This window comes from Manihot esculenta, chromosome 9 (genome assembly GCF_001659605.2).
Source record: "Manihot esculenta cultivar AM560-2 chromosome 9, M.esculenta_v8, whole genome shotgun sequence".
NCBI classification, from domain to species: Eukaryota; Viridiplantae; Streptophyta; class Magnoliopsida; order Malpighiales; family Euphorbiaceae; genus Manihot; species Manihot esculenta.
Window position 1 is genome coordinate 14,251,793 of NC_035169.2, and position 21,223 is coordinate 14,273,015.

At 42.3% G+C, this 21,223-nt stretch overlaps 1 protein-coding gene and 1 long non-coding RNA gene across 2 annotated transcripts; one reads left to right on the top strand and one right to left on the bottom strand.

The window, feature by feature from the left end:
* Window positions 1-1,581: 1,581 nt before the first annotated feature.
* On the bottom strand, window positions 1,582-3,391 carry LOC110622253 (beta-xylosidase/alpha-L-arabinofuranosidase 2). The gene is made up of 4 exons (XM_043959666.1): window positions 3,056-3,391; window positions 2,624-2,963; window positions 2,454-2,551; window positions 1,582-2,329 (listed from the first exon to the last, which is right to left on the bottom strand). The coding sequence occupies exons 2-4, from the start codon at window positions 2,776-2,778 to the stop codon at window positions 2,307-2,309; spliced, it is 276 nt and encodes a 91-aa protein (XP_043815601.1). The 5' UTR covers window positions 2,779-2,963; window positions 3,056-3,391; the 3' UTR covers window positions 1,582-2,306.
* Window positions 3,392-3,582: 191 nt separating this feature from the next.
* On the top strand, window positions 3,583-21,195 carry LOC122724509. The gene is made up of 3 exons (XR_006351957.1): window positions 3,583-3,720; window positions 13,325-13,327; window positions 21,185-21,195. It is a non-coding gene; the product is annotated as an uncharacterized LOC122724509 (long non-coding RNA).
* Window positions 21,196-21,223: the final 28 nt, after the last annotated feature.

Below are 21,223 nucleotides of genomic sequence, written 5' to 3' on the forward strand. Positions count from 1 at the left end.
AATTATTATAAAACTAACAATTGTTTTTGAATTTCGAAATATCAGTTTATGTCATGCCCTCAAAAGAAGCCTTAACCTAATGTTTCATATCACATTATGCACACATATATTCATCCCTCGTATTTATATATTTTTTTTAATTATTTCAACAACACAAAACTTAAGAACACGACTAGACTATTATTTAAACCACGATAGTTTTAATAAAATTTATAGTCCCGTGTAAGTTTTTCAATATAATTTCTACACGAATAATTCATATATAATAGTTTAAAATAATGTTTAAAATTATGATTACGATTTTTAAATATATAATTAGTAAATATGAAATTGTATGTGTATATATTCGCATACAAATTTAAGAGTATCAAACTTTATGTGTTAGATCACCAAAAGCAGGTAAGGTGTGTTGTCCAAAATCTGAACCCATATGTTATAAGTTGTACTTTGATCTAATAAAGTATTGTGAAATGTACTTTTGGATATAATCCACATGTCACCCTTAAAAAAAAAAATTTACTATTATTAGTGAAGAAAAATATTTTCTATTTTTTATTGACTTTAAAGAAATTAAATATATTAGTTTACTAACCAAGAGCATGTAGCACGCATGTATACATGAGAATATTAATTTATTATTAATTATTATCTATAGTTATAATTTTTTATTTTTATCTTTACTCTTGTATTTATATCCATTTTACATTACTAATTATTTAATATTGGTGAGATTTTTTAAAGAATTCATTCTAAATTATTGTATTAAAAATTACTGTAATTCGATACTTATAAATCGTACGTTTGATTTTTTCTATATTGTGTAAAATCAAATTATAATATAAAAATTTATTCAATAAAAGAATTTATGACCTTAGGATTATAAATAGTCCTTTTTAAATTCAAATTGGAACTATGATAATATAGTAAAAAATTAAAAGTTTTATTATATAATTATTGTATGTACAATTTTAATTAATTATAATAGATTTTATATAATTCTCACCGTGATTAATCATGTACGATTATATTGAATAATTTATTCAATAAAAATAATAAAGAGCATTAAGAATATCCTAATTTTTAATATAAATCATGTAAAATTGAAAAATTTTATTATTTTGAGTAATAAACGATGTTAAACTATATTTTTATTAACATTATAAAAGAAATTTTATTATTTTAAAATTTAAATATTTTACTAATTTTATTTAGAGAAGGTTAAAATTTATTAATAAAGTATAATAATTTAATTTTTTAAATTTTCTTATTTATAATAATTTAGTACATATAATTTTAATATTGATAAAATTTAATATTTTTAACATTAATTTTTTTAAATTTAAAATTAAATAATGGTAATCTAATAAAAAATATATTATTAATAAAATAAAAATTTATAATTTAAATAAAAAATAACATTTAAGAGGTAAAATTTACTATTTTAGAAGTTATATAATTTATTACTTTTTAATAAGGAGTCTTTTCATTCATTCTAATACTTTCCAATAGTATTTACATACACTAATAAAAAGAATTATAAAGAATTTTTTTTTAATGTGAAAATTTATCAAAGTATGAATCGATCAATCAAATATGGAACGTCGATATTCGTTATTGAACAATAAATAAATATAAGAATTTAGCGGTCCAAAGAATATCATAGGATAAAAAGAACAAACAAATAAAATCTACACCTTCCAATGAAGTGACAGATTTAAATACTGCTCTTATGGAATCCTGAATGTAGATTTCACTGAGATAAGGAAATCCATCCCCAACTATCTATTAATACCCATTGGACCCCTTCTCTTTTCCACCCACCACTTCCACTAGCAAGGCGGTGAAGCTCTTCTCCTTTGCCCCTAAGCTCATGGGCAATGGCCATGTCCATTCTCCAGTGAGCTTCCGTCTTACTTGACTAGTGAGTTCCCAGGTGACTATGAATGGGATACTGTTGGTCTCTGTGCTGACTCAGAAACTTTTGTAAAAAACCGTGAGCTTGAAGTGATTCACTGCAGATGGACTATGCTTGGAGCTCTTGGATGAATAAACAGTTTCTCCAGTATGAAATCTGTAGGTTCTGCCTGGATAGCCCGTCAAAGGATCTGCTCTCATGTTCATGTTTTTCATTGGTACTTATGATAGTGGATACCATGTTTTGGACCAAGATTTCCATAGATTTGCTTGGTAGGATCACCATAAAAAAAAAACCAAGTCTCATCATAGTAGCAAAATTATTTGAGACAGCCTTGTCAATATTCGACTCATCATAGTGGGACCAAGACTTCAGTGTGCTGGCCTAAGAATCACCAGCAATTGAGATCCAGACCTATCAAATTAAAAAAAAAAATTGCAATTTCATTATAAATACTAAGCCTCTTTTAAGGAAAAAATGCAATTAACAAGCAACCTGATAATCAACTTTAACGAGTAATTAGCATTTCAAGCATTACCTGCCAATATTGCTGTAGCTGCAGCTTCTTCTGGTGTTTTGGTATAGTGTTGTCCATTGAAGAACTCATATACTGAATCACAGTCAGAAACTATGTATCTGCAAAAACCGAGCCGAATTCAAACCAGATGATCAACTATGAAACTCAAAATTCGGAGAATGAATATATACCCATTCAATTTCCATTCGCCTCGAATGACCCCAGAAAGAAGATTTGGATCAGCACATGTTGGCTTACCATTGACCTGATTGTAGGAACACATTACACTGGCAATATTACCATCAAGAACACAACTTCTAAATGGAGGTTGAAATGTATCTTCCATGTCTTGCTTTGTTACATGAATTATCACAATTCAAAAGCACACAAAAGAAAAATAATAAATGGACTTCTAACCAGGGGCCTCTTGGCCTCTTCCCCATCTAGGATCACGAAAAATGTTAACATTTGGCGACCAAAACGTCAAGCCTGTCAATCCTACGTTCTGCATGGCCCTGCCTTCAGTAGAAACTGCCTTGCAAAAAACAATTTCATCAAATGAATTGGAATCCGTTCACTAACTTTTAAACATCAAATGAGGAAATGGTACAGTGATTGTATACCTTTCCAATGGCTTGGAAAAGGGAAACGTTGAAGGAAGCAGCAGTTAAAATGACCTGACGAAAGCCTTGTAGCTGCAGGTAGGACATTGGAGAAATTTGTACCACGACCCACATAAGAGACCAAGCCTCAGACCACCAGTTATAGTTGGGTATCCCAGTCTACTCACACTTGCAGAAATTTGTACCATGACCCACATGAGAAAAAAAGGAGAGTTTTTATGTTTGAACTTCAGATTATATTGGGCTGTGATGATATGTAAATTGTTGTGATTTAATTCAAAGCATAATGTAATTTTTGCATGCTAAAAGTGCATCTTCTATGCAACTGTCTTGTAAAAGCACTGTCATCTTCTACTCTGAAAGGATAAATTTCCCACAGAAAATTCCATGAAAATGAAACAATTACAGGTAGTTGAAATCAAATCGTCGCTACAGTTCTCAAGATCGTTCCTGTAATGGTTAAATGCATGTTCTAAAGCACCATTAGATCCCTGCTCGGGGAAACATTTTTATCCATCAGAATAACAGTCAAGAATAGCATGTTAAATACAAATTTGACAAAATCGCAAAATAGAGGAACATTTTGAACCATCAGAACAGTCGAGATTATAATTGTAGTTGTATTGTAGATCATGCAGCCTGCAGGCTCATCTTTTGATTGACCGGTGATACTAGTAAGTTCTATTAGCTCAAAGCTTAGGCAACCTAATTAAGATAAAAATCAAGTAACCAGCTCTAGTCAATTGCCTGCTCATCAGGATTCAAGAATGTATATCCATTTCAAAACTGAAGAGGAATTGTCTCATCATCAACATCAAAGACACTAGGGGAGAGAAAAAATAATGAGTTGATGAATCATGATGTAATACCCGGCTAGACTCCGGTATCGGAATTCCTACCGTCCGGTGGAATCTCGGATGTCGGAGACCTCTAGAAGGGTAAAACCATGTTTTCATGAAATGTTTTAATGTTTTTTATGATTTTAAGTAAAGAGGAAATGAGTTTTTGAATAGAAACAACCTTGGAGGAAAAGCTCAGGTTCGGCCGCCGAAACTCAAAGTTCGGCCGCCGAACATGCATGCTTTTCGGGTGAGCCTTAGGCCCCCGAAGGCATAAGTGAGGGGAGCCCAGGTTCGGCCGCCGAACCTCAAGTTCGGCCGCCGAACATGGCATGCATGCGGAGGCACATTCGGCCCCCGAACGTGGCCTGGACAGCCACTATAAAAGGGTCCCTTAGCCGAAAACGGGCGAGCTTTTTCCCCATTTTCGGCCAAGGTGAGCTCTCCACCGTCCCTCACCGATCTTTGATGTTTTTCCTCTAGATCTTTCAAGTTTTTCATTTGTTTTAACTTTGTTTTGAAGATTTGAGCTTTTGAGCAAAGTTTTGGAGCTTGGAGGTTCAAGAACCCAATCTCTCCCACCTCCGAGTTTTAGGTCGTCTCTCTCTCGATCTTCAAGAGGTAAGAGCCGATCTTAAGCTCATTGTATGTTTTAAGTAAGTTTTATGAAGTTCATGGGGTAGAAAATGCATGAGTAAGCTTATGTTGAGTTTATGGGTTTTTGATGAGTTTTTGAGCAATGTGGCTTGTAATGTGTGTTTGATGTGTTGTAGTTGGGGTTTAAGGTAGTTTGAGACCCCTAGGAGCTTGTATGCATGTTTTGGTTGAGCTAAATGCATGATGGTTTGAGTTTGGAGGCATTTGTGCATGTTTGAACCAAGTTTCTGCCCTTTGGGAGAAACCAGGTTCGACAGCCGAAAGGACTTTCGGCCACCGAACCCTCTTGTGGAGGCAGCATTCGGCTGCCAAAGCTTGCCCCCGAAAGAGGACTTTCGCCTCTGTCTGGGAGTTTCGGCCGCCGAAAGTGCCGCCGAACATGCATGAGTTTCGTCTCTGTCTGGGAGTTTCGGCCGTGGAGGGACTTTAGCCGCCGAACTTGCCGCCGAAAGTGCCCTGTCCAGGCCTCCTTTGCATGTCCTTCTATGGTTGTTTCATGATGTTTTAGGGGGTTTTTGGGGGATGTTTTTAGAGTTATGTTCTAGTTGTTTGGTCCCTCATTTGAGTCCACCTGTGTAGGTTCGGACCCGAGGAACCGAGGACCCCAGCAGTGAGTCAGTTGCTTCAGTCAGTGTCAGAGCTTGCCAGAGGTGAGTGGAATAACTCTTATGCTTTTAATTAAATAAATCAGTTTTGAGCATGTTCATGCATCACGGATGCCATGTGATATTTTAGGTTGTTTGCATTAGAAATCACGAATATGTTGCATTGCATAATATGTTGTTGATATGGATGAATGTTGAATGATCCATTAGCCCTCATATGTTATGACATGATGATATGCTATGGAAGTCCAGATGTGGCCTGCACTACGCCCCTGGCACTATGTAAGAGAAAGACCGGACGTGGCCTGCACTACGCCCCCGGCACCATGGATTATGTATGTTATGTTATGTATAAGAGAAAGACCAGGTGTGGCCTGCACTACGCCCCTGGCATGATTGGAATATGTAGAGGGCTAAATGGTGACAAGTTCATCCTTGATATGATTAGTTGTGATGTGATGCATTCCATGATAGCATGTGTTTTAAATGCTTTATGATTCTGCTCACTGGGCTCTAGTAGCTCACCCCTCTCCCAAATTCCCCAGGTTTGCAGGTACGGGTTAGACAGAGAAGTCAAGAAGAGTAATGAAGTCTTATGTATGTAATAGTTAGAATGTGGACATGACAGATTGCTTAATGATGTATAGATATGTAATGTAACGATATTAAGGTTAGAAGTGTGCTTGACCATAGTATATTGTAATCCCTTTTTGATACATGATCTTAATGTTTATTGATGACTATGTTTAGCCAACTCAATACTTGTTATGCCACCCATTGGGGGCATTGATGAGATCCCACAGAGGGGTCAAATTTATGATTATGGCTATGTTCAGTGCATGCACAGGTTGAGTTTGGTGTATGATAGAATGTATGAAAGAAAAGTTTTAAATTTTTTTTGTATGATTGTTGATCATGTATGGGATTAAACAGGTTTACAGGTTACATGTCAGGCTTGCTACGGGTCCCGGCGGCCTTAAGCCGATCTGGATCCTAGCGCCGGTAGCGGTCTGATTTTCGGGTCGTTACAGAATGGTATCAGAGCCCTAGGTTCATATGGTCGAACCTAGAGTGTCGGGCTCATAGATGTTATAGAAGGTCAAGCACAATAGGAAGATCATGTCCACTAGGATAGGATGTGGAGTCCTGTCTCGTTTGATGATGTGAAATGCCATGATTATATGCATGTGCATTAATGATATGCTATGATGTGTGATGCGGGTTCATGTGTGCTCACATGAACCATATGATGCTAATGTTTATGTGATGTGTACTATTTTTCAGAAAACAGGATGAGAGGAACTCGTCGATCAGCAAGATTGACTGGAGTACCACCTGAGGATGAGGGCACGAGTGCCCGTCCTCCAGCATTGCCTAGGGCAATGTCTAGTAGGTCTAACAGAGAAAGAGCAGCAAGAGACCCTAGAAGGTCTTTGGATCTGGGTAGAAGCAGATCAGTCAGAGGAACAGTTCAGGGAGGAGCGTCAGAGGATATGGGGGATGATATGGATGTAGAGCAGAGGAGGGATGGCAGTTTGGGAGTTAGCATGTCAGAAGAGGGAATGGGAGAATCCCAATGAGGCACTCAGGCCTCGAGATTTGTTTAGGTTATTTAACTAACTGAAATGGAGATGTCACGTTCCATGGTGCTTTTCTTATTTTTTCAATTAACTATTATCATGTATTTCATGACATTTTTTCCTATCGAAAATACTCTAGAGTCTCCTTTCTAAACTGGTTCTAAATCCATCTATGAATAATAAAATTTCAATTCAATGAACTCTAAATCTTAACCCCCAAGTTTTCTTTAATCAGAAACACAATTTTCAACTCAAATGAACGCTTCATAAGTAACAAGTGTGAGCAGTGAGAAAGGAATAATGGATTGAGTGACCATGTTATTTAGTAATATTTTTTAGGGGGTAATAGCATAAAAAATCTAAATCTTTGTGGGTTTTTACATTTTAATTTAAAAGTTTTTTCTTGGCACAGTAAGTTAGGATTTAAAAACATTTGGCGGTTCTATCCAAATTTGAAATGTAAGTGGGGGAGCATTTGTCGATGGCTAACGTGGCGTTCCATCTGTATTTTTTTACTATTTAATGGTGGATCCTACGCTACACATTGGATAACCAATGTGAGAAATTAACCATTGGTTAATGTTGAAAATCCAAGATTGGTGTTTAACTAACCTGACTTAAAGTCAAATTTGGAAATTGTTGCTGGAATAGTTCAACTACGCTTTAAATAAGCAAAGCAACGCTACAACCTACAACTTCTAGAGAGCTCAAATCATAGTCGTCTAACAACCTAGGATCCTTAGTCATCAGCACCACCGCTGGTGCAGTCTGTGCTACGTGAGTGACCTTACACTCCTGAATTACTGTCAACATTGTCTTCATATCAAATCTACCTATAGATACCACCGCCGCTCCCATAATTAAAGCTCTCACGAAATAACATAAACCATAAATATGAAAATAAGGCATCAAACAAAAGCAAACTGCAGCTGTCGTCCAATCGAGTGAACCGTGTGACTTATAGCCACCATATATGTGAAATTTTGATGAGTCAAACCCACTCCATGAACTCGACCAGTAGTCCTTGAGGAGTAGAGAATCGTCGCAAGGTTCGATTAGTAAACCTTCCATCCTTCCATTTCTCCAGAGTGAGCTAGACTCATCATCAGTGATTCAAATCCGAGAGGGTCGAGTGTGATTGTTCTGACTTGGTGGAGAATCTCAAGTTTAAAGATAATTTATTTTTTAGGAGAGGTGGCGACACCGAGAGAGAAGAGCGAGAAGTAAAGGATCGAAATGTGAATAGAGTTAGAAAAAGAACGAAGGCAACATCTCCTTTTCTAAGGCCAAGATGGTGGTGAAGTAAGAAGGCCAAGTTTTTTGTGCGAAGGACTAAGTCGAGGAAATAAATTCGATAGCGAGTGACGGCGTCGACGAGAGCGTTTGGTTTTTCTGCACCATTTAGGATTTTTAACTTAACTAGCTAAGGATTTATACCTCACCTTAATTATCCAAAGTGTAACGTAGACCATTAAGTAATAAAAAAAATACAGATGGAACGCCACGTTACCCACTCGTAACTGCTCCCCCACTTTTAATTCAAATTTGGATAAAATAGCCAAATATTTTCAAATCCTAATTTATTGTGCTAAGAAATAAATTTTTGGATTTTTATGCCATTATCCCTTTTTTTTTCAAACGGTAATTTTATTTAGTCTACTAGTGAATGGGGATTTGGGGCAGCTGTGGCACTGTCTTTCAAATGTCATCTTATGTCATATATCTAGCTTGTGACACTGGCTTTCAAATCAGGTATGTAACGACCCGAAAATCAGACCGCTACCGGCGCTAGGATCCAGATCGACTTAAGGCCGCCGGGACCCGTAGCAAGCCTGACATATAACCTGTAAACCTGTATAATCCCATACATGATCAACAATCATACATAAAAATTTAAAACTTTTCTTTCATCATCCAACTCAACCTGAACATACATGTACATAGTCATGATCATAATCATGATCCCTCTGTGGGATCTCATCAATGCCCCAATGGGCGATACATCATAAGATGAGTTGGCTAACATCTGTATCATTAAATATCTAAGATCATGCATCAACAAGGGATTTCAATACTCATAGGGTCATGCACATCTATAACCTCAATATACCTCATTACATAACATACTGAATCTCTTACATTACATCATAGTACAATTGTCATGTCCACAATCTAACTATTACATAGACATACTTCAAAACTCTGGCTAACCTCCTAGTCTACCCTGTACCTGCACATCTGGGGTTAGGGGAGAGGGGTGAGCTACAAAGCCCAGTGAGCAGAATGGAGAAATCATATATTAAAATTTCATGCTTTCATGAAATGCAACACATCACAACAAATCACATCTCGGATGGTATTGTCACCAATAGTCCTCTACATAGTCCAACTGTGCCGGGACGTAGAATGGGTACAACCGGTCTTTCTCTTAACATAACATATCATACAGTCCAACTGTGCCAGGGACGTAGAATGGGTACAACCTGGACTTCCATACCATATCATGCCATAACATCATCATATCATATGAGGACTAAAGGATCATCCAATGACCAATCCATATCAACATCATAAATGCAATGCAACATATTCGTGAATACTAATGCAAACAACCTACTATATCTCATGGCATTCATGATGCATGGATCATGCTCAAAATTCATACTTCATTTATTTTAAAACTTTAAGGTTTATTCCACTCACCTATGGCTAGCTCTGACAAACTCTGTAGCAGCTGGCTCACTGCTGGGGTCCTCGGTTCCTCGGGTCCGAACCTACACAGGTGGACTCCAATGAGGGACCAAACATACATAAACATAACTCTAACATACTCCCCAAAAACCCCCTAAAACATCATGAAAACATCACATAAAAACATGCAAGAAATGGCTGAACAGGGCACTTTCGGCGGCAGATTCGGCGGCCGAAAGTCCCTTCAGAGCCGAAAGTCAGGCAGGTTCGGCGGCACCTTCGGCGGCCGAAACTCCCAGACAGAGGCGAAACTCATGCATGTTCGGCGGCACCTTCGGCGGCCGAAAGTCCCAGACAGAGACGAAAGTCTCTTTTCGGGGGCAACTTCGGCAGCCGAAAGGCCTGCCTCCCCAGCCATGTTCGGCGGCCGAAAGTGCCTTCGGCTGCCGAACCTGGTTTCTGCCAAAGGGCAGAAACTTGGCTCCTTTATGCACATTTGCCTCCCAACTCTCAAATCATGCATAAACTTGTTCTAAAACATGCATACATATCATACATCACACCTAGGGGTCTCAAACTATCAAATCCCCCAACTACAACACTTCAAACACACAAAAATCAACATACATTGTTCATCAAAACATTAAAACCCATAAACTCATCAACAAGCCTAAACATGCATCTCTACCCGTAAAACAACTTAATGCTTGTTTAAAACACATAACAAGGGTGGATCCGAGCTTACCTCTTGAAGAAACGAGAGGAAAGGCGATCCTAGCTTGGAGATGGAGAGATTGAGCTCTTTGAACCTCCAAGTACCCAAAACTTGCTCTTTACTCACCGATCTTCAAAACAGAAGTTAAAACCCGTGAAAATCATGGAAGATCTAAGGAAAACACTCAAGATCGAGGGAGGGGTGGCGGAGACTCACCTTGGCCGACAACGGGGGAGAAAAAGCTCGCCCGTGCGGACCTAAGGGACCCTTTTATAGGTGGCTGGCCAGGCCACGTTCGGGGGCCGAATGTGCCTCCGCATGCATGCCATGTTCGGCGGCCGAACCTGGATTTCCCTCACTCATGCTTTCGGGGGCCTAACGTGCCTCCAAAACGCATGCATGTTCGGCGGCCGAACTTGACTTTCGGTGGCCGAACCTGGGTTTTCCTCCAAATACTTTTCATGCAAAAACTCATTTAATTTTCATACTTAAAATCATGAAATACTTTAAAACATTTTATGAAAACATGTTTCTACCCTACTAGAGACTTCCGACATCCGAGATTCCACCGGACGGTAGGAATTCCGATACTGGAGTCTAGCCGGGTATTACATTCTCCCCCCCTTAAGAACATTCGTCCCCGAATGTACCTCAACTAGCACACATAGCATGGCATAAAACATAACATACATACATAGCACATAAACACAAAGAGATCTAACCTTAAAAGAGATGAGGGTACTGCTGGAGCATAGACTCCCGTGTCTCCCAAGTGCATTCCTCCAAATTGTGGTGGTTCCACAGGACTTTCACCATCGGGATTTCCTTGTTTCTTAACTTTCTGATCTGGGTGTCTATGATCCGATCTGGCTGTTCAACATAGGTGAGATCCTCTTGGACCTCCACATCAGGCTCACTAAGAACCTTGCTCGGATCTGACACAAACTTCCTCAACATTGAAACATGGAAAACCGGATGGATTCTTTCCATTGAAGCAGGTAAATCCAGCTTGTACGACACATTCCCAATCTTTTGTAAGATTTCAAAGGGTCCGATGTATCGTGGGGCTAGTTTACCTTTCTTCCCGAAGTGAACCACTCCCTTCATTGGAGACACCTTGAGCAATACTAGATCCCCCTCCTGAAACTCCAACTGTCTCCTACGGACGTCTGCATAGCTCTTCTGTCTGCTTGCAGCAGTCTTGATTCTCTCTCTGATTATGGGTACCACCCTGCTGGTGATCTCTACTAGCTCAGGCCCTGCCAAGGCCTTTTCTCCAACTTCCTCCCAGCAAACAGGTGATCTGCACTTCCTTCCGTACAAAGCTTCATATGGAGCCATCCCGATGCTAGCATGATGGCTGTTATTGTAGGCAAACTCCACCAAAGGTAGATGCTGCCTCCAAGAACCGCCAAAGTCCAGCACACACATTCTGAGCATATCCTCTATAGTCTGGATGGTCCTTTCTGACTGTCCATCAGTCTGGGGGTGGAAGGCAGTACTGAAATCCAATCTAGTACCCATGGCATTCTGCAGACTCCGCCAAAACCTGGAGGTGAACTGGGGCCCTCTATCTGACACTATCGAAACAGGAACCCCATGCAGCCTGACGATCTCATCCACGTATACCTGCGCCAACTTGTCCACATAGTAGCCACTCCTGACAGGAATGAAGTGAGCAGATTTGGTGAGTCTGTCCACAATCACCCATATGGAGTCCACTCTGTTGGACGCCGCCGGTAACCCCACTACGAAGTCCATAGCTATATTTTCCCATTTCCATTCTGGAATAGGTAGCGGGTTAAGCATTCTAGCCGGCTTCTGATGTTCCAGCTTCACCCTCTGACATACTTCGCAGGCTGACACGAACTGTGCCACTTCTTTCTTCATCGCTGGCCACCAATAAACTTTCTTCAAATCTTGATACATCTTGGTGGCTCCGGGATCTTGCATTATGAGCCTCTCTCATAATGTCTCCTTTTAGCCCTATGTCATCTAGTACACATAGTCTGCTCCCATAGCGGAGGATCCCCTTGCTGTCGAATCTGAACTCACTATCATTGCCTGACTGAACAGTCCTGGCAATCTTCACTAACTCCAGGTCCTCATGCTGTTTCTGAGCCACCTGCTCCAGAAACACGGGTGTCACTCTCATCTGGGCCACCAAGGCACCTGTACCAGACAACTCCATCTGTAGACCTTCCTCAATGAGCTTATAGAGCTCCTTCACCACTGGCCTCCTCTCTGCCGATATGTGGGATAAACTGCTTAGTGACTTCCGGCTTAGGGCGTCTGCCACAACATTCGCCTTACCCAGATGATACTGAATCTTGCAATCATAGTCACTCAGCAGCTCTACCCATCTCCTTTGTCTCAAATTCAAATCTCTTTGACTCAGGATGTACTGCAGGCTCTTATGATCTGTGAAGATCTCACATTTTACCCCATAGAGGTAGTGCCTCCACATCTTGAGTGCAAAGATTACTGCTGCCATCTCTAGGTCATGTGTGGGGTAATTCAACTCGTGCTTCTTCAGCTGCCTAGAAGCATAAGCGATCACCCTCTCATTCTGCATCAGTACACAACCCAGTCCCACACGGGACGCATCACAAAAGACTGTAAAGTCCTCATCACTAGATGGCAGAGCTAAAACTGGTGCTGAAGTCAACCTCTTCTTAAGCTCTTCAAAACTCTCTTCGCACTGGTCGGTCCACAGAAATTTCTGATTCTTCCTGGTTAGTCTGGTCAGAGGAGCTGCTATCTTCGAGAAGTCCTGAACGAACCTCCTGTAGTAACTTGCCAAACCCAAGAAACTCCTGATCTCTGTCACTGAAGTGGGTCTAGGCCAGTTAGCCACAGTTTCTGTCTTCTTGGGGTCCACCTCTATTCCATTCTCTGACACTACATGCCCCAAGAATGAAATGCTCCTCAGCCAGAATTCACACTTAGAGAACTTGGCATACAAGCCATGTTCCCTCAAGGTCTGCAAGACCAACCGCAGATGATGGGCATGCTCCTCTGCATTCCTGGAATACACTAAGATATCATCTATGAAGACAATAACGAAGTGATCCAGGTACTGACTAAACACTCTGTTCATGAGATCCATGAATGCTGCAGGGGCGTTGGTTAACCCGAACGGCATTACAAGGAACTCAAAATGCCCATATCTGGTCCTGAAGGCTGTCTTCGGCACATCCTCCTCCCTTATCCTTAACTGATGGTACCCCGATCTCAGATCTATTTTGGAGAAACAACCTGCTCCGGCTAGCTGGTCGAATAGATCATCGATCCTTGGCAATGGGTACTTGTTCTTGGTAGTGACTTTGTTCAACTGTCTGTAGTCGATACAAAGTCTAAGGGACCCATCATTCTTCCTTACAAACAAGACTGGAGCACCCCAGGGTGAGGTACTCGGTCGGATGAAGCCCTTGTCTACCAGCTCCTGTAACTGCTCCTTCAACTCTTTCAATTCTGCTGGCGCCATCCTGTAGGGAGGGATAGAGATCGGTCGGGTTCCAGGCATCAGTTCTATCTCGAACTCTATCTCCCTAGCAGGTGGTAAACCTGGAAGCTCATCTGGGAAGACATCCTGAAACTCTCTGACAACTGGCACCGAGGCCGGCTCCCTGACCTGACTGTCTAGCTCTCTCACATGAGCTAAGTACCCCTGACATCCCTTCCTAAGCAACCTACGAGCCTGAAGAGCTGATATCAGACCTCTAGGTGTGCCCCTCTTGTCTCCTCTGAAGATGACCTCTGACCCATTCTGATCTCTAAACCTGACTACCTTGTCCCTGCAGTCCAAGGTAGCACCATGGGTAGATAGCCAATCCATCCCTAGAATGACGTCAAAGTCTGTCAAATCTAGAACCACAAGGTCGGCGGAGAGGCATCTTCCCTCAATAAAAACTGGGCTGTACTGGCAGACTGACACTGCCACTGACGGGTCACACTTGGGTCCACTGATCCATAGGGGACACTCTAACCCAGAGACTATCAGACCCAACCTCTCAACGGCTCTCAGAGCAATAAATGAATGAGATGCACCCGGGTCCATTAATGCATACACATCAGAACACCCAATGACGAGATTACTTGACACCACGGTGTTGGATGTGTTAGCCTCCTGCTGTGTCATGGTGAAGATCCTGGCTGGAGCTGATGGACCTTCACCTCGGGAACCAGAAGAAGAGGCTGCCCCTCTCCCTCTACCTCTGCCACTGCCCTGAGTTGTGGCTGGAACTGCTGGCTGTGCCACACTACCAGAAGCTGTCTGCTGGGGCTGGCCCATAAAAGGCGCTCTAGGACACTCCCGAGCTATGTGTCCCTCCTGTCCACATCTGAAACATGTATTAGTCCCAGCTCGACACACTCCTCTGTGCGGTCTTCCACATCTCTGGCATTCTGTACCATCTGAGCCTGAGCTCGAGCCACCGCCAAATCCCAGACCGGATTTCAACTTGTTCCAAAACTTATTCTTCTTCGGCTTCCTGGTGGTGTTATCCCACCTCTTCTTACCTGAGCTCTGAGAAGAGAAACCTGGTCCTCCTCTGCCTGGGGTCTTAACCCCTGAAGACTGGGTCACTGACTGCTTCACTGACCCCTCAACTATAGCACTTGCCTCCATTCTTCGAGCCATATCCACCACAGTGTGGAAACTTTCTCTCTCAACTGACTGAATCAACGAGGAGTACCTGGAATGCAGCTTCATAACATACCTCTTAGCTTTCTTCGTATCTGTATCTAGAGCTTGCCCTGAAAAAGGCAATAGCTCCAAGAATTTATCCGTGAACTCCTCTACACCCATGTGCTCTGACTGCCTCAGTTGCTCAAACTCAATCATCTTCAGTTCTCTGGAACTGTCTGGAAAAGCCCTTCCAGCGAACTCATTCGCAAATTCTTCCCATGTCATACCGTCTAGTCTCGGGTCCACATAACACTTGAACCATTCCCGTGCCTTCTTGCACTTTAGAGTGAACCCTGCCATCTGAATGGCCCTGCTGTCACTTGCCCCTAGCTCATCAGTTATTGTCTTCACCACTCTCAGATACTCAAAGGGGTCATCCCCTGACTTGTATTTGGGAGCATCTAGCTTGAGGTAATCTGTCATCTTTACCTTGCTCCCATCAGCTGAGCTAGGTCTAGGAGGTTGAGTAACTGGGGCTGCTGGTTCTGTAGGTGGTGGAGGTGGAGGTGCAGCATTCCCCGAGGTGGGGTTTGCCGGGTTTGGATAGAAGGGTGAGGGTGGATAAGCTGGGTACTGTGTGTAAGGTGGATAGAAAGGTGGATAAGGCATGTAGGTAGGGTAGGGGTTAAAGCTGGAGTAATCCGACGTACCTCCCATCGGATACCCTGAACCCTGTGGGAAGGGTGGATAATGTAATACCCGGCTAGAATCCGGCACCGGGATTTCTGTTGTCTGGTGGAATCCGGGGTGTTGGGATTCTATATAAGGGTAGGAGTTATGTTTTCTAAGTGTTATGATGTGTTTTATGGTTTTACAGTTTGATCGTTTTGAGGTGAAATGAACCAAGGCAGAGGAGCCAAGTTCGGCCGCCGAAGATAAGTTCGGCCGCCGAAAGTGCCCAATGTTCGGCTTCCAAAGGTAAGTTCGGCCCCCGAATGTTGCATGGTTTTGCATGCGATTGGGTAGCCGAAACTGAGTTGGCCAGCTAGCGTTTGGGCAGCCTTAGTCAGCATTTTGGACAGGTGTTATGTCCAATTTGTTGCCAGAAGCTTGGCCACGTCTTCCCTGGTTTATTTGCTGAGTTTGAGCAGCTCATGCAGAGTGTTTTTGATTGTGCACAAGGGTTTGAATGGTTTGAAGCAAAAAGCTAAGTTTGTGAGAGTTTGAGAGTTTGAGGAGAGTTGGTCCGTTTTTCTTGTTCAGAGTGTTCCTCTTCGTGTTACAGGAGGTAAGTGATGCTCTTGAACATGTTTTTATGTGTTTTCTGAAGGTATTATGGAAGGTAAGGGAGAGAGATGCATGTTTAAGTGAGAAGTAGTGGTTTTGATGAAGTTTTGCATGTATACATGTTTCTGTGTTTGTTTGATTTGTTGTTTGGGGTTATTAGATAGTTTTGGACCCCTGTGATCATATACATGCGTATATGTGTGTTGAGGAGTATAGTTCAGAAAAGAGTTTTATTTTCATAGAAAATGTATGATCATGTATGAGGTTTACAGGTACACAGAGAGTATAGCAGGCTTGCTACGGGTTCTGGCGGCCTTAAGCCGACCTGAATCCTAGCGCCGGTGACGGTCCATTTTGGGGTCGTTACAGATTGGTATCAGACCCCTAGGTTCACATGATCGGACCTATATAGAGAGTGTCGGGCTCATAGAGATTAGAGTTGGTCAAGCACAATAGGAATCATGTCCATTAGGATAGGATGTTGAGTCCTGTCTTTTTGATGCTATGAGATGCATATGCATGTGTTTATGTTTGACATATATGTGTATGTGCTGATATGCTATAGTATGTGTTGTTGTACAGAGGTAAGATGCGAGGAACTCGTCGATCAGCTCGATTGACTGGAGTCCCACCAGAGAATGAGAGACCAGCTGCTCGTCCTCCTGCATTGCCAAGGGCAAGGTCACAAAGATCTAGCAGGGAAGGCATGTCAATAGACCCTAGAAGGTCTGTGGACGAGAGCAGAAGAGGAGTAGTTAGAGGAGGTAGATCAGAGGAAGAGAGGGAGGCTATGGAGACTGATCCGTCTATGGATGAAGGTATGGGAGAATCCGAGGGAGGCGTTCAGGCCTCAGGTTATGGCTATCCATCCTTGTTTCAGGATCCAGAGTATCCGATGGAGGGTATGTCGGAATACTCTCGTTTTGACCCATATCCTACATACATGCCATATATGCCATATCCTCACTATTACCCACCATATCCGATGTATCCATCTTCCCCTACCCATCCAAGTGCAGCACACCTAGAGCCAAATGAACCAGTATTACCACCAGAACCAGTAGCCCCTGTTGTTGACAGACATGACCCTAGCTCATCTGGAGGTAAAGTCCAAATGACGGAGTACTTGAAATTGGATGCTCCTAAATACAATACGGGAGATGATCCATTTGATTACCTCAGAGCAGTTAGGATGATAACCAGTGAATTGGGAGCAGATGATAGGAGAGCCATTGAGATGGCAGGTTTCACATTAAAATGCAAGAAAGCCAGAGAATGGTTTAAGAATTATGTGGAGCCTAGAATGGACAGCATGTCATGGAGAGAGTTCGCCAATGAGTTTGCAGGGTGGGCTTTTCCTGACAGTTCGAGGGAGATGAAAGTAATTGAATTTGAACAGTTGAGACAGACAGATGAGATGAGTGTTGATGAATTCACAGATAAGTTCCTGGATTTGCTTCAGTACGTGGGTCAAGCCTATGATACTGATCAGAAGAAAGCAAGGAGATATACTATGAGACTGCATCCCAAGTATGCTTCCTTGATTCTTCCAGCAGAAAAGGAGAGTTTCCATACTATAGTAGACGCAGCCAGGAAAATGGAAGCTAGTGCCACTATTCAGAAACAGTCAAAGGCACAGGCTTCGGGTTCTAAAGCCCCCACACCAAGCAGTAAAAGATGGGATAGAGCAAAAGGAACAAAGAGTAAGTTCTGGAGTAAAGTCAAGTCAGGTCTGGGAATAGGTAGTGGCTCAAGCTCTGGCACAGCTCCAGTCTGCAGACGATGCGGAAAACCACATGGAGGAGTTTGTCGGTTGGGATCTACAGCTTGTTTTCGATGTGGACAGGAAGGGCATATTGCTCGGGATTGTCCGCAGATGACTTTTGCACCATCCCAGCAGATGAGTTCAGGCAGTGTGGTACAACCAGTTGTACGGCCAGCAGCTCCAGTCATGCCTCAGACTAGTGGCAGAGGGAGAGGGGTAGCCTCTACTTCAGCAGCAGGTTCCCGAGGTGGAAATCTGGTAGCCCCAGCACGGATTTTCACAGTGACACAGGAGGAGGCTAACACGTCGAACACAGTGGTGTCAGGTAATCTCATCATTGGGTGTTCAGATGTGTATGCTTTGATGGACCCCGGTGCTTCTCATTCCTTTATTGCTTCGAGAGCCATAGAGCGATTGGGTTTGATCAGTTCTGAGTTAGAGTATCCTCTCTGGGTCAGTGGACCTAGATGTGACCCATCAGTGGCAGTGTCAGTCTGTCGTTTCAGTCCAGTATTCATAGAGGGTAGATGCCTTCCAGCTGACCTTGTGGTTCTAGACTTGACAGATTTTGATGTCATTCTAGGGATGGATTGGTTATCTACATTGTAATACCCGGCTAAACCCGGCTAAACCCGGCATCGGAATTCGTACCGTCCGGTGGGATTCAAGGATGTCAGAGGTTTCCTGAGGAGAGAGTGAAGGTTTTCTAAAATGTTTTAAAGTATTTTAACGGTTTGATTAGGAACTAGCTGAGTTTTAGGGAGAAATGGCCAAAGGAGTTTCTGGCATGTTCGGCCCCCGAATGTTAAGTTCGGCCGCCGAAAGTGCCCAATGTTCGGCCCCCGAATGTTAAGTTCGGCCCCCGAAAGTTGCATGGTTTTGCATGCGATTCGGCAGCCGAAGCTGAGTTGGCCAGCCAATGTGTGGGCACTCCTTAGTCATTGTTTTGGGACAGATGTTACCTCCTAAGCTTCCCAGAGGTTATGCCACGTCTCCCATGACTCATCTATAAAATTTTAATCACTCATGCACAGGTTTGAGGGTGGTAAAGTGTTTAGAACGTTTTGAAACAAAAGAAGAGAGTTTTGGTGTTTTGGTGAAGGGAAAGAGGTGTTGGTGCATAGCTTGGTGTTCAGGTTGTCCAGCTTCTGATTTCAGGAGGTAAGGGAAGTCTTTATACTTGTTTTAATGATTTCTAATAGCTTTTTAAGAGGTTAAGGGTAGAGTTATGTTTATAGGTTTAGTTGTGATGTTTTAATGGTTTATGCATGATTATGTGTTATGTGTGTTGATTGTTGGGGTTGATAGGTAGTTTTGGACCCCTTGGAGCATATACTTGAGTATATGTAAGTTGAGGTTTGGAGTTATGCATGTTTAGAGAGGAGGAAAAGATAGAGGAGCTAGGTTGCGGGTGAAGCTGAGTTCGTGAAGAACTCAGGTTCGGCCGCCGAACCCCTTGCATGGTGGCTTAGACTGCCACAGCTTGCCCTTGAGTGCTTTGAGGTTCGGCTCTGTTTAGGGGATTCGGCCTCCGAAAGTAGCCCCCGAAAGGGTTCGGCCGCCGAAAGAGGATATTCGGCCGCCGAAGGTACTTGAGTTTCGGCTCTGTTCAGGACATTCGGCCGCCGAACCTGCCGCCGAATGTGTTCTGTCCAGCCTTCTTTTGCATGCTTTGTGTGATTGCTTTTAGAGGGTCAGAAGGGATTATGGGGGATTGTTTAAGAGTTGATAAGAGTATGTTTGACACCTCATTCGAGTCCATTTGTGTAGGATTGGACCCGACAGTTCAGGGAGGTCGTCAGGATTAGCAGTTGCAGAGTCAGTCAGGTTTCTGCTTGAGGAGTCGAGGTGAGTAGAACTAAAACTTAATATTTTATATTAAAATAACAAAATGATTGAGCATAGTTCATGCATCATGGATACTATGATTTATATCAGGGTGATTGCATTAGAATCACGAAGTTGATGCATTGCATTGTTTATTTGATAGTGGGGATTAGACCAAGGCGACATCAATAGCCCTCAGCGGGATTTTTGAGGTCATGTCAATCCCATTGATCAGACCAAGGCGACACCAATAGCCCGACGAGGGAGTTCTGGGGTCATGTCTGATCTATGATGTGGAATGTTTGAGTTGTGATGCATTATCATACAAAATGCGTATGAATGGACTGTTTTCAGTGTTTCTACTCACTGGGCTTTATAGCTCATCCCTTTCCCTTAATCCCAGTTTTGCAGGTACAAGGTTAGCTGGGAAGATTAGAAGCAGCAGGGTATTGGCTACAGTATTGCTTGTGTAATAGAGTAATGGACATGATGTAAACTAAAGAGATATTTATTACAGATGTATAGATGGTCAGTTAAGGTGCTTATGGATTAGTATGTGCTTTGCCTATAGTATGTTTTATCCCTTGTCTATGCATGTATCCTGTTTTCAGTTTCATGATGAGCAATGAGTCAAACCAGGCTTAATACATGTTGTGTTTCGAAAACCCAGTGAATTATAACTGTGAGGGAAGACAGGGATTACTTCCTTTGACCCAAGACCAGTGCGGAGGAAAGACCAGGTTTGATTCCTGTGATCCATAGAGAGGCCAATAGAGAAGACCAGGTTTGATTCCTGTGACTCTATGGTAGCCAAGTTAACTTATGATATGCTGACCCTACAGGGTGGGTTCTATGTTTCAGAGCATAGTGCATGGAGGTTACTTGGTAGAGTATCACTGGTTTATTACAAATAGCCCTGAGGGCTAGTTCAGATTAGTATGTTTGAGCATTTGGTTCATATGATTGGACCTATAGTACAGTGTTTTAAAGGTTAAGTCTGGTAGTTTTAAAGACAAGTTTTAAAAAGTAATAGTCCAGTCGGATCATGTATGGGATTTTAACAGGTACACAGAGTTCAGGATAGGCTTACTACGGGTCTAGGCGGCCTTAAGTCGATCTGGATCCTAGTGCCGAGCAGTTTGGGCCGTTACAAAGAGGGTACCGGTTTCCGGGCTGTTACAGATGGTATCAGAGCATAGGGCCTCTTAAGTACGGTGTGTTGAGCATTTTTGTTCAAGGATTAGCGAGGTCCCACATCGGAAAGAGGTTGGTCTAGAGTCATAGTAAGGCAAGCACATTAAGGAAAATCATGTCCACTAAGATAAGGATGTTGAATTTTGTTTTGCATGCAGATATGAAATGCCATGAGTATATGCATGTGCATTAATGTGATGCTATGTATGCATGTATATGTTTTATGTTCATGTGTTTCATATGAACTCTATGTGTGCTAATGTTTGTTTCTTGTGTTGTTCTTCAGGATAGCTAAGATGAGTGGTGTTAGTCCGCAGATTGATTCAGATCCGTCTGAAGCATCTTTTGATGAAAATAGAGGAGGCATGGATTTAGGAA